We start from the raw sequence: 14,553 nt of genomic DNA on the forward strand, positions 1-14,553 counted from the left end.
CTTTAATAAGCAGAGGTAGTGAAATGTGTCGCTTTCAGCATGCAAGAAAGAAAGAAAGAAGTTCGGCACTCCACTGTAAGCAGTGCAAAAAAAAAAACGTTAGCCTGGATCCCCGCGAAGTACTCATCAGCTCAGCAGGTGGCTAAGATAAAGCTTTCTCCTCTCTTGTCTTTTTATATTTTAGCTGTGAAAAAAGAAGCAAAAACACAAGAGGAAAAAAACATTTGATGGAAGATAAGAAAAAGAAAAAACACGAAGAGAAGAAAAAGAAAGACGCCGCACAGAAAAAGGTAAACACTCAGTCGGAGGTTTTTGTTTTGCAACGTCCCCGTCATTTGTTCGTTCATCGGTTTTCTGCGCTCGCCCTAATCCCACTCAGCGAAGCCGGGGCTTAGCCCATCTGCCGAGAGGCAGGGTATAACCTCGACAGATCGCCGTCGCAGGGCTGGAAAACACACCCGTGCATGCACGCAGCCGCTCCTATAAGTCACCGTCCACATACATCCTAACACGCAGTACACCGCCAAATCCCACACGCATGCAACCATCAACAGCCTGAAAGGCCCAGGCTCAGACTGAAACGCTTCCTGCTGTGACGCCCCAGCTTTTAGAACTGTACCAGTGTGCACTCTCTCTCCATGTCTTCCAGCTTTAATTGTTTCTGGCTATTGTTTAATAGCATCTGATATGAGCAGCCATGGTAAGACCTCGGTTCAGAGCAGGGTCAGGCCATTGGAGCTTCACTGGCTTATCAGGCCGTTTCAGAGGAGCTTCCTGCGATCGGTTGATTAAATGTTTCTGCAGAGAGCTAATTTACCACAGTTTTAATTAATGAATAATTAAAATGTGGGGTTTTTTATTCTAAAATTTGAGTTTAATTATATAACTTAAATCAGCATTTTGAGGAAAATGCTATTTAAATTTTGAATCCAACCTCGTTCCTCAGTGTTTGAGCCTGTTTTCATTTATTTCTTTATTCGTTCATTGCTCAAGTATTGGGTTCACACAGGTGTATTCACTATAGCATGTCACACATATATTACTTACTACAGCTGTGCATAAAAATTGATGGAAAGATTAATATCAATGTTTTTAAAATGATTTGATATCGATATTCTGGCTTTAAATATTGATATACCTCCCAAACCCTAGGGGGCGTTATAACAGCGCAGCATTACGGTTCACAGCGAGGAAGAGCAAGTGAGACGAATCTAAAATCAGACTTTTGGGCACACTTTTGGTTTCTGTGATACGTTAAATGCATTGAACCAAATGCACTTGCTTTTCCTCTTAATATATCAGTGTTTAATAAATTGAACAAAAATATAATATTTGGCTGTTTTTTTGATTGAATGAATTTGAGCATTAATTTGAAAGTAATAAATATCGATATTGGAGTCAAATCAAGTTGAGCTATGTATCGAGAATCGTATCAAATCGGCTCATCCTAGATGATACCCAGCCCTATTACTTACATTGCAATATGCAGACATCCGTCTTATCCTTCACCTCCTTCAGATTTTGCTTTATTCTTCAGTGGGGGTCGCTGTTTCAGCTGTCACTTAAGGGCTATGTTGTCTTTAGGACTGGCTTTAGTTGGTCGGAGCTTGTATTTTGATGTCGATAAAAGGATTTGTGAATGGAAAATAATTGTTGAGATAAAAAAAATCCGTGGTTTCAGTGTCTGCACACAAACACAGAGAGCGAAATTGTTCTTATAGCTTTTATCTAAACCGCGAGAAACCACAAATATTTCTGGTATTGGTAAGAGATGTTATATAACATATTAGCATTATTATATTGTATTATTAACCCTATTATCATCTGTCAATTTATCGTTATGTTCCAATGCATAAAAATTAAGAATAACCACCTTCTAAACGTAGCTGTAGGTTTACTCAACTTTTTTTGCTCTCAAGCTAATGTGAAGTTTCCCCATGATGACCCTTCATGGTTGTTGTGACCTTTCTGTTAAGTGTGGGAAAAGCTATGTTTAAGCCTGCTGACTGGCAGCGTGCAGCAGGTAGGGAAGGGGAAATTGTTCTGCGTTCCACACAGCTGGAGAAAACTGGTCTGATCTGCACTTTTCTAGCATCTGACTAAAATCCCTTTTTAGTATAAGCGATTACAATGCTGTTTTTAAACCTTAAGTTTTGGAGCCTTTTTATACCCTGACTCTGGGAACCAGTAGGGAGCAGCTCGGTAAACGCTTTGCCCCATTTCAGACACTAGGGATAAACATTTGTAGATATTTAGAACAGTGTAACCTGCCCAGCGATTTGTTGCAGAGGGTTACAGCGAGGGTTGAGGCTATCAGATATTTTAGTTATTGAGGATTGAATAATCTGTCACAGATAATCAGACACTTCGTCCACTGCTCCTGACCTTTTATTTCTTGAAGGACACTACCGAACCCTGGAGCTGTTCCACATTTCCACAGGAATCATGCATCTGTTGAAGCCAAATATTTACAGAGGCTGTAGAAGACAGATGACGGCCCTACCCCCACCCCACCCCCGCTGCCTGACATTAAACCAGACTCCACTTTTCCTATTTTTGATCAGTTAGGATTAACATAAAAATTACTATTTGTTAAATACTGAAATAGTAAGCAAGACATATTTTTTAAATTTCAGATTTGTTTAAACAAACTCTTTGAATTCAAGAGTTTGCTCCCATTTCCTTAGTATTTGGTAAAATTGGTAGAAAATGGGTGGTATTCTTAGGGTCATTGATGTCCATTTGGAAGCCTGTTTGTGTCCAGGCTTAAATTACTTTGCTGCTGTCATGAGTTGTTTAAACTGGCCCGTCCGGTGGGTGGGACAGACTTCTGGTGATTTCGGGAGCAACATTATTATTTTATTTAGTGGTGTCCCGATACCAGTATCGGTATCGGGGCCCAAAACCAACGTCAGATACTCGTACTTATAAAAGCAGCCCTATACTCTGAACCGATACAGCTTTATGCTTGATTTTTCTCCTGGGCTGGGCTACACTGCAACTCAAAGGCTAGTTGCCACCAGGTAGTGGTGCTGCTATACACCAAGAGGTTGTTTGATGACCCTCCAAAAGAAAAAAGAAGAGAGAAGATGGCTGAAGCTTTAACAGAATTCATCGGCCTTCATAATTAGTTGTTTTCTGTGGTCAACGATAGTGTTAAGTTACATGTGATCTATAAGTACCAATCTATTAAGTACTCAGTATCGGTACTTGGAATTGGAAGCTATCTAAACTGCAGTACTCGGTCTGGAAGAAGCTGGTATCGGGACACCCTACTTTTATTTAATTTTATTTTTTATTGAAGTCATAAACAACATGAACTACAGTCTGGCGATCAGGCTTATCAAAAATGAAAGATTTCGGGAGCGACTTGCATCAATTTTGTTAGACTTCCTGTGTGTACTTCCTACATTTATTGTGAGAATGGCGGCGCTCTACGACTGGACTAAGGTACTCTTGATATTTCCACCTATGTTCACTCCTCATGATGCCATTTATTTTTAAGAGTTTACCACTCCCTCCTGTAGCAAAATGAGAACCCAGCACCCAAACCCATTGACAGTAGGACGATGTTCTCAGGCTCGCCAGGTTCCCCCCCTTTTTCCTCTAAATGTAACATTGATCATGATGGCCGAACGCTTCAGTTTCAGTCACATCACACCGCAGGACTTTCCTCCAGAAATTAAGGCTTTTGTCGCTGAAAGCAATTGCAAACTAATCTGGCTTTTTTGTGTCGCTTTTTAGAGTCATCGCTCGTTCCTCTCTGAGTGGACGTTGAGTCCATAAAGTACAGGACTCCTTTCACTGCTGATAATGACGCACACCAAGCAGCTTCATCCAGCAGCTCCGCAGGGTCGTCTGCTTTTGTTCTGCCGTTGATTTGCACATTTCCCACCAAAACACGTTTACCTCTGGGACACACTTCCCATCCTGTTACATGAAAGGATGGTTGATGGCAGGACATCTTAATTGTTTGTACCTGCATGAAATTGTGTAAAGAAATTACTTTGACACATTCGGGTACCTGGAAATGTTACCGAAGGATGAATCAGATTTGTGGCGATTCACAGTTCTTTTATTTTCCTTTCTCCCATGGTTTATCATGAACCTATCAGAGGTTTAGAAAGCCATGACCGCTTCATTTGGACTTGCTCAAATATTTTTAAGGCATTGAAATAATTGTGCATGTATAGGCTTAGAGATTTAAAGAAATATCTGAACATATTCTCTTGTTTAGCGCGATCTGTTACTCTAATAGTGAGGATTACTCGTCTCTAAAGTTATTGCTGTTTCGAGCATCAGGAAGGTATCAGCTTGATGTCGTGCTAAAATTGCCACGTTAATTTGATTTACTAAGGTTCGCTCACCTCTGCTTTGCATGTAATGGGCCAAAAGTCATAGCCTTCTGGTTCTTTTTCGGTGTTTTGATCTTTTTCTTTTTTTTAATTCCAGTTTTGTTTCATCACACTAAATGTAAACAATAACACATTGTGCAACAGTATTAAATGTTTATTTATTTTATTTTTTTTGCTTTAGAATATTCTTTTTATGATATTATATATGGCAAATTTTCACTCATGTTTTTCTCTTTTGTTGCAGACCACAGAACAGATAACCAAAGGTAAGTGTTTGAATTTTACTTTATTTGTTTTCGTTTTATACTACTATATTGTTCCTTTTTACAGTCAGATGTTGGTTTGGTGCTTTGGTGCATTTAAAAAAACGTAAAGTCCGCCATGCTTAGAGAATCTTGTAAACAGGAAGCAAACTCGTTTTAAGGAGAAGGAATTGTATTTTTGTCTCCTTAGATAGGCGTGCCTTGGAAATCCCAGAGAGCCGCTGTTTGATCAGAAAAACAAATAAGCAAACAGGAAGTTTAGTTAAAGTGAAACATTTAAAGTTGACAAAGAAACTATCTGGAGCCAGGTGGTCTGAGCCACCTGAGCAGAAAACGGAAGCCAGGTGCCCACATACAGCACTAATAAGGAGCGTAGGGATGATGCAGCTCCTCCTCAGGCCTCCCTGTGGGCTCCTCAGGCATGCCTAGGAGAATTAAGGTAAGGAGGAATCACAGAATAAAAGAAAAATAAACCAAATAACGAACAATACAAATGCATGAGGGGAATGGCCTTGGAAGGCGTTGTGAAGTGTGGGCTTAGCTTGCAGGTTTTGAACTCTGGATCTGTTGAAGCTGCAATGTTCAGTTTTGTCTCTTCAGGCCAGTGTTTGAAAAAAATAAAAAATCAGTGTGATGGTTGGCCGGCCAAGAAGTCGATCTTTTTATTAGGCTGAGTTGGCATGTTTGGAGCTGGACTCACTTAGAACGAACAGGGGGAAAAACAGACTAGACTTTCAGGCAGATGTTAACAGCAAGGCGCTAATAAAACTAAATTATTGGTGAATTTATTTCTTTTTTTTCTTTTTTCTTTTTATTACGTTCAGGCAAATGTTTGTCTTGGTGGTTAAAATTGTGGTTATGTAATGAGGAGAAAGCTGATTTGTGCCTTATCAAATATTATATCCCTAAGCAAGGAAGGGCCTACCTCTGTTGTATGTAGGGAGCAAATGATGACTGGTTTTAACGATCTACCATGATTTAAAAAAAAAAAAAAAAAAAAAATTAAAACGGTATTTTGTATCCATGCTATCATAACGAAATGTGTATATTATTTATGTAATCCTACTGAGACACTGGCTCTCATTCTGAAGACAAAACCTTACGTCTTGCTATATAATACAGAAGATGTTTTTATCTTGGTGAGAGAGCCAAGATGTGACAAAGTGAAACAAAGAATATATTACTGATGTTGACACTAACTCCTTTTTAGCAGGAAAATTATATAATCCTGCTGGCTTCACTTTACATATTTCTAACCCATTTTAACAAACTTGAGATAATGTTAATAACCCTAATAAATTTGCGTCCACTAATTATGATCTTGTAATACTGCTACATATGGAGCTGGATGCATTTTTGACTTTCAGCTATAATTTATTTAATGCGCTCCATTATACACGCAGTCAGGCTCAAAAGAAACTTACGTTGCAGGATTAATTACAGCATTTCTTCCACTGATTAGAGCATGAAATACCTCAGCAACGGCGACGATGATAATAATAATAATTAACAGTACATCTGGACTAAAAATGGATTCCTATAGAAAGCAATTTTTTTGCCTAGTAACTTAAGATGCAGATTGTTTATGATAGTAGTTTAAGGTAGACTGGCACCTAATTAGGACGATGGGGGACAGAGTGTGGGGGGGACGACATGCGTCAATACTCGGGAGATTTTCAGGAGCACCTAAGGCACCTTAAACGTAACTGCGTCTATCTCCTGTCTGGTCTGGCAGAGAGGCCCAGGGAAGGAAGGGGGCTGCGAGGAGAAGGCTGAATTAAAAAAAAAAAAAAAAAAAGAAATGTTGTTGCTGTTTTTGTGCGAAGCAAAGAGAGGGTAGTTGCTAAAACGTGTGGGCTCAGGTGGATCTGAGAGAGCAGGAAAACTGCGAGAGCAAAAAGAAACAGATGGAGCTACGCAAAACTGTGAGACTGAACTCCAGTTTCCTGTTTGCCGACACAGCTGAGGGGGCCCGTTGTGGGTTGTTTCTACTGGCCCACTTCTACAAACACATGCTCTCTCTCTCTCTGTCTCTGTCCGGGTCTCCTAATGCAACAGATATCAGAACATTATCTGAAAATATTCAGCGGATCGCTGTTCATTCATTTCTGCCCCAGACTAAGCTGCAGCGGTCGTCATCTCTGGTCTTCAGAGCTCGCTGCTCTGCGTGTTTTAGGTTACTCCATGCTTTCACACATCCCCTTTTCAAGTAAATGCATAATTAACCGGCTTCTGCACACTTTGTCGACACGCCAAGGAGGTAATTCAGTCAACGGAAGCAGGTGTGCTGCAGCAGGGAAGTCACTTTTTTTTTTTTTTTTTTTTTTTTTACTTTATTATGATTTTAAAAGGCCTTCTGATCATGAACAGCTAAATATGAGGAAATGATACAGTGCCATGCTCAACTGTTTATATCTTGTGAAGCTTTTGATATTTTTTTGACATTCCAACCACAGATTTTTATACATACTGGACGATGATGCTGTTATTTTGCAGGAAAAGATGTAAACATCGTGATGTGTATTTGTATTGCACCTCCTCTACTCTGTTGAATAAAAGCCAGCCCGACCGCTTACCCTCAAAACTCTCCTCATAAGGGAATAGTCCACTTGTGTGTAATTTAATCTCGCTGTTCTGTGAAGGCCTTAGAGGGTTGTATCGGAGAACATTGGTGAACAAAGAACCTCACGAAGACCGAGGTGCCCAGCAGACCGGGCAGGGAGAAAGTTGTGGAAAAGGTTAAAGAAGGGTTCGATTCTGAAACTGTACCCCGAACATTGAGCAGACATTTGCGCCCATTCTTCTGCAGCTCAACTTCTCTCTGTAGATGTGCACATCTGGTAGACCCAAAACCCCAAAAGACCTGCCGGCACAGCTGCAGCACAAGGGAGGCCCTATAAGCTACTGGCTTTGGAGACTGAATACGAACGCACGCAAGATTTTTAGTTTTAAAAACAAACCAAAAAAAATCCAAATTTGTTTTATTTTCATTCCATTTTGCAAGAAGGAGCTACTTTATGCTCATCTGTCTGGCTGATAGACGTCAGAATTGGGTTTTCTTCAGCCAGCATATATATATTGCCTTTCATAACATCTTGTTGTGAAATTGAATTTCATTGTTTACTGCGGGGTGACATCGTGCTGCTGTAAGTGAAAAGGTTGACTGTCGCGACCACGGTGATTTGATCCATCTTCTGTTGTTGTGGCATTCTAGGTCAGCATCCCAGTAGCTCTGGGCAAGGTGCAAAACTGCAAAAAGGGAATAAAAAATTCAAAAAAAAGTTGCCGGGCTGCACGTGAGTGAGGAAAGTATATTCTGAGCATCACTTTGAATTACGCCTCAGGCACCGTGGTGTCAACAAGCTACATTACAGCTTGCTTCTATGTTTTAATGAGCTGCTGGGCTTCTTTTTATTACAGAGTGCAAGCCTATCAAAAGAAAGAGCAAAACGCTACATTTGCATCAAGGCGCACGTTTACCTACTGCAATAGCAGATAACATTATAGGAAAGCGGCGCTACAGCTGTCATTTCATAACCAATTAATTTACCATTCATTTTCACTTAGCTACACCCAGTTATTTGTGTTTGACACCATTGAGTGATCAAAATGGGATTTATACCAGAGTGCCTTTTGTCGTCATTACTATCTACTGTTGTGTGTTATCTCAGCTTAGATGAAAGCAGCAGTTGTATAATGAATGTTATATTCTTAGAAGAACTGAAGAAACGCATGGATTCAGCTGCGGCTTTGCACCTATTGGCTTGTTGTACGCGCCGTTGTTATCAACATGCATTTAGTTTTTGCCTGTTTATTTTTACAGACTATTAAAAGAGTCAGAATGAAGTTATTTTTGGTGGTGGATTGTGTTGAAGAAATTAGATTTTAATATTTGTTTAGATTTTAATATTTGTTTACCATATTAGAAATGTCTGTTAGTTCATCTTAAAATTCTGGAAACTAGATTCTCCTAAAAAATTAAGTGGGGAAAAAAAAGAAGTAATTTTTAACGTAAGTATACAATGTACTGAGTGGCAAATAAGATTTCACCCCAACGACATTGGCCGTTTCTTGCTGTTCCTATGAGAAGTTCACATTCCAGCCCGAGTCCGTGTACGGCTCAGCAGGTGCCGCTCAGGTCAGGAGGACAGGACATTCCAGCCTCTTTCACGCTTCGCTTCTTCTGAATCATAACACAGAGGAATCTGCACCGCCTACAGCTGCCGGCACAAGGGGCACGGGCAAGGGAGTGTTGACTCCAGGGAAGTTTTTTGTTGCTCTCCTGCATCTGACTTTTGTAAGCCGGGGTCTTGGAGACCACCAACCCTCTGCCCCGTGAAGCTGCAGAGGTTAAGAAATCTTAAGTCGGGAGAACACCTTAGAAACAGAGACTGGTTTTATTGTGTGTGTGATGGTGTTAAGCCATTCAGATATGTATTTACTTGATGGTCTGACCTAGGGCTGGACAATAATTCAATAACAATATATATATCGATCTATAGACGTATATCGATGATAGAAAAAAAAGGGTCAGTAAAAAGTTCAATAGAATAACTGTTATGCTTCATTTTGCATTGTAGCCATGTAGGTTAATACTACAGTCATTACATTCTCCTGACCAATCACAAACGCAGACCCAGGAACTTCCATCACCAAGCTCCGCCCCCTTCAAAGAGTTCAGAGAGCACATGTTCTTTAAAAAGTTGGTTGAATAAAGGGTTGAGTTTGAATTCAGTGTTTATTCTGTATCTAAAAATCGGTCGCTTAGAAACGGCATCAAATGGCCAGGGCTGCACTTAAAATATGTTTTGAATTTGATTTGATGCTGATAATTATCGATATCGATCAATATGATTTCTATTTTATCAATATGCTCTTTTTTTCTATATCATCCAGCTCTAGTCTGACCTATATAAAAGTTAGTTACATTAGTCTTTTTAAAATGTGAGAGGTGGGGTTTCCTTTTTGAACCACTGTCTCACATTTAATCACCTGCTGTGATTAAAACTTTCAGTCTACTATGTTGGTGAAGATTCTCCATCATCCAGGTCATGATCAGTCCAAAAAAAGTAAAAAAAAAAAAAAACAAAGGACTGGACTTCCGTTCTGAAGCTGAAGATGTTTCGCTTCCCATCCAGGAAGCTTTCTGAATTCAAAGTTTACTATTTTGTGAGGTTTGCTGCTCACGTTTTAAAGCCAATCACGTTGGCTTTAAAACGTTTTAAACACCAATCTTTCATCTCAGTATTGAAAGAAAATGTCATGTCAACCAAATACCCAGTGGCACTGGTCAATGCTCTGTCCAACTCCGTATGGAGCAAGACCTTGTCTTTTTCTATAAGATTTCTCAAGGTTTTAACATTCGGATAGGAGGGATCTCTTGATTTTGTGGTACCCAGGATCTTCCAAAGTCCTGCTTAGTCTCTTAGGCCACTTTGTTTAGCTACCCAGACAGACAGGCCTTCTGTAAGATTTTAGGTGTGGGGACCGAGATGGGCATAGGAAAGCCATTTCTGTGTTGACTTGGCCCATTTTCAGTTATCTGATAGTGTCAACTTGATTTTTATTGGAGATCATGATGCCATGCCCTCTCACAAAGTTCCCATGGCCTTTTGAGAAGAAAGCAGCTCACAGCATCACGGATCCTCCACCATACTTAACAGCTGGCAAGAGAGTCCTTTTCCATATGCTAATTCTTTGTTTTGCACCAATCCCACTGACGGTGGTTGTTGCACTGATCTATTAGGAGTGCCAGTACGGCATGTTTACATTTCTGATGGTAGGACAATGCCGTTTTTTTTATTTCATTTCTGGCATCACTCCCAAACAACCATGTGACCTGTGGATAATCTCTAATGGTTATGGAGACTGTGAGCATAAGAGCCCTCTCTAGCTGCGGTTATTTAACGGTGAGCTTTATCTCCTTTACCGTCCTCCTGGCAGTGCATGATGGGAAGCCTAAAGCCCCGTGGCTAAGAGAAAAGTGCCTCTGTGTCTTGTAATATTTATACCCCAGGGAAACAGTCATAGTTTACTAATTAGAAGCCTCTATTAACGTAACTTGATCTTCTTTAAAAAAAAAGTAATGTATAAATGGATAAAAAATTACTTAGTTACAATATCTTATAGGAATTGTTAGAGGTGCCTGTAACTATGGCGCGGGTTATTGCTACAGATAAGTCACATTTTAAGAAAAATAGAGAAATCGTCCTTTTGAAATGTACTCTTGTTTTTAGGTGAGACTTTGTTAGCGTATTTCATTTCAGTTAAATATTATTTGTGTTGTCTTACAGTCTTTGGAACATTTTTGTTGTTTTGTGTTTATCTCTTGTAAACGTAATCTTAGATCTCAATGAGACAACCCATATAAATAAAGGTAAAATTCAAAAAAGTCCAAAATTATTTATACCCCTAGCAGATTTAGGTTAAAGTATTTTGATTTTTATTATTTACCAACATTTCTTCTGAGTGGAAGTCACATTACCATTCTGGAATGACTCAATAAGTTTTTTAAAGTAATTTGTTGGAGGAGCTAAAGGAGTTGATTAGGGTGATGGTAAAGAGGGCTTCCGACTTTAAACTGAGCTTATCACAAAAGATAAATAGTTAATTATGAGAAGGGTTTGTTTGCTGTAATGCTAATATTTTCATTGATTGTGAAAAGTATAGATAACCTGCCTTTTTTATTATTATTATTATTATTAAATGTAAATAACAATTCCCTGCCCCAAATGAATACTCCTTTTACTGTGAATTATTTTTCTATTATTTTCCTATCAGAGACAAACTTTTTGGTTGAATGAAAATATTTTAAAATCTAATTTGTCATGGATATTTTAGGGCTTAATTGTGGATGCTATCTTTACTTCAGATGATAGTTTTACATTTGTAAATGTTAAAGATCCACAGGAAATTATATTTAATACCGCCATGCCATTTTCTGCTGTGTTCATTTTAACTGCTTATACTAGTTTGTGTATTGGGCAATGTTGTTGATTTAGTGGCCCACGCATAACAAGAGCCTGCCAAATCTATCTGTTGAAGTCAATTACTGTATGTTGCCGTCTGTGCGCGTCCGCTCATAAAGCTCACCCACAGAGGGCATCCTTTATTTTGAAGGTCACGTGGCCTGCTTGCAGCTTCTACCCAGGAGATTGTGGGACCGTTCAAGCGCCCCACTCCTCTTTCTCTTCCCTCTACCTTCGACTCTTTGATGTCTCCGCAGACACCCGGCACCCCCACCTCACTACAAAGTCTTAAACACTCAGGCGAGCATGCTATCATCTTCTTTTTTTTTTCTCTCAGAAAATTAGGATCCTTTTAAAAGTTGAAAATGAGATGTCTTCCTGTGCGTGAAGCACACACAGCCCCAAGGCCAACGTTTGATGTGCATCTTTGATGAACTGGGAATTCTCCTGTGCAGACTCACAGCTGAGGACCGTGTTTTTTGCAAATAGGCTGTCATGGAGATTCACTCTGATCTCTCGCTTTACTCCCTATCAGTTTTTTGTATTTTTGCAAAACGTGGCTTTGGGAGACGCGTGCTTCTAATTTTACAGCTGCCAGGGGTGTTTTTTTTTTTTTTCTTTCTCTGATTGATCTTTTATTTTCATTAATAAAATGACACTGTTTGATTGTATCAGTGTTTCTTAAATGTGCAAGACATGTGTGTTTTTGTTCTTTTGAAACGAAGCAACCAAAGCAGTGGAACATGCTAGGGACAAATAGTGGTCTAATTGTAAGCGGATTTGGAGCCAAGCTGGTTTCAGGCAGTGAGACAGGAGCTCGTAGACGAACACACAAGGGGTGGAGGGGAGGGGGGGCGGAGACTTTCACGTGCACACACACTGTTCTCTTCATCGCTTATCCTCCCTCCTCTGCCTCCTTCCATTCCTCCTGTACTCCAGCTTTCTCTTTCTTTAACCCTCTGTGTGCCTCGTCGTTTCTTTTGCCTCATTGGCCAACATAGCACCCCCCCCCCCCCTTCCTGAAGAATCTACGTCACACATCGGAGATTTCCAACTGTATAACAGTCGACTCCATAAATGACACCTTGTGGCGCAATCCCAGAGTCCTCTTGTTTTATTAGGAAATCACCTCTTAAAGCCTGCAAATTGACCTGGAATTACTGCAGCCATCTGCTGCCTTTAATGCAGCAGTGATGACAAGAGGATAATAGTGGGAATGAAAGAGAGGGAGAGAGAGAGAGAGGAGAACGGAAAGGTGGGGTGGGATGAAGCACAAGTGTATCTGATGATTTGCTGAGCTGCAGGGAGAGGCAGACGAACACAGATGCAAATGCAAGAAATGACATGCATCAGACGCATAGGAATCCCCTCATACATACACAGCATATCACCATGAGGGGCACCAACACAACCGAAGGAATCAAAATATAAATTTGCCCTCGTGTATCAGTAAACCTATCTCTCTGATTGCATGTTCCACTGCACCGCGTTGCCCTCTCCCCTCAACGTGGGCCTCAGCATTACATAACCCTTTGCTTTTGTATGTGACCGGCTGGCCGCATGTGCACAACTTATTCAGGCCAGGCTCGGGACGGCAGCCAATGGCGAGGCGCTGCTCTTTGTAACTCACTTAGGCCCCAGAAAGATTCTCTTTTAGTTTCTGCTCGTTGGTTTCACAAGGCCGCCCTCCCCTCCTCAGACGGCACCCAGCTACCATTTTTTGGACCGGTTCACCTTGCTTCCGATCAGCTGATTGTTTGGGTTCACCCAAGTGCCGCCATAAGCTTTTAAACACATTTTTCTCAGCCGTTTTTCTTTAGATTTTAGTTCACCAGTTTTGTAAAGAAGGTGATTATCTTCTGTGTTCCGACCGGGGCAAGCTCTGTAGCCCGTAGTTGATCCTGGTTTATGATTTAATGCTGACCCCCTAACCCCATAACTGTATTATTCTGCTTTAAATTAGCTCGCAGGGGACTAGAAACCAACGTAATGACTCACAGCGTTTCTGATACTGAAATTGCATTTAAAGAAGTTATGTTAATTTTTTTTTGTATGACCTTTTGATGTAACTGTCTAATATGAGAGATGGCGCTACCATGTAATGTGTCTTGGTAGCTACTGTTTGCCTTGCAAAATCAGTGGCAGATTTGCTCTAATAAAGAGGAGACAAGAGGAACTGGTGTTGTCCGCATAGCTAATTGTACAAAATAAATTAAATAATTTATCAAATATTTAAAAAGAAATAATTAAATATTGGATTAGTAATGTCAGTGCCAAATTGTTAAAAAAAATTGAATTTGACGGGTACATTTTTTTTTTAAGTAGTTGTGCATTAATTGCATACTTTACAGAAAATGAGAGTTGTGTGTTAGGAGAAAAATCCGATTCACAGTATTGATGCCATAGTAACAGAATCAGTAACTATTTTATTAGTAATCACCTCACATATTTTACTAATTAAATAATTAAAGAAACAGAAACCACTTATAAGAAGAACTCTTAACTGCTGCCTTAAGAAAAAAAACTCAAGGAGACTTCAGAGAGTATCATTTCCTGATTTTTGAGGTGTAGCTTTGTCAAATTTCCACAAATGATGTTCTCTGACAATTTAAAATCAGTATAGATATGATTATAATCATAAATATGTTTGAACGGTTTGGAAGAAAGAAAAAGCAGGAACCCTAGATCTGTATGTAGCCATGTCATATCAGATATCTTTATATTTATTTGCATTTTTAATTTATGTTTTTTACACATTTCCAAAAAGCGAAGGATTCAGAACCCTAGATAGCATACACTTCCTGCTGGACCTGCTTTCTCTTCAAGGTCTGAGACGTGAATCTAAAGCATATAACTCGTAAAGAAGGAAGAACTGCTCATGAATTAATTATGGATCCTCTCCAAAGGTCACAGAGTTCTGAACTAACAGGATAAGATCATTACTTCAAAGGGCATTATTTGAAAAAA

The 14,553-nt window shown here is 39.8% G+C and overlaps 1 protein-coding gene across 2 annotated transcripts in view; it reads left to right on the top strand.

The window, feature by feature from the left end:
* The first annotated feature begins 256 nt into the window (after positions 1-256).
* The window catches only part of tnrc6c1 (trinucleotide repeat containing adaptor 6C1), a 51,388-nt gene continuing 37,091 nt past the window's right edge, over positions 257-14,553 (top strand). For both annotated transcript variants that reach the window (XM_036148171.1, XM_036148172.1), the window contains exons 1-3: positions 257-290; positions 4,600-4,621; positions 11,738-11,886. In XM_036148171.1, the coding sequence (XP_036004064.1) occupies positions 11,832-11,886 (55 nt within the window). In that variant the 5' untranslated portion in view covers positions 257-290; positions 4,600-4,621; positions 11,738-11,831. The remainder of the gene's footprint in view (positions 291-4,599; positions 4,622-11,737; positions 11,887-14,553) is intronic.

Source organism: Fundulus heteroclitus, chromosome 16 (genome assembly GCF_011125445.2).
Source record: "Fundulus heteroclitus isolate FHET01 chromosome 16, MU-UCD_Fhet_4.1, whole genome shotgun sequence".
In the NCBI taxonomy this organism is placed as follows: Eukaryota; Metazoa; Chordata; class Actinopteri; order Cyprinodontiformes; family Fundulidae; genus Fundulus; species Fundulus heteroclitus.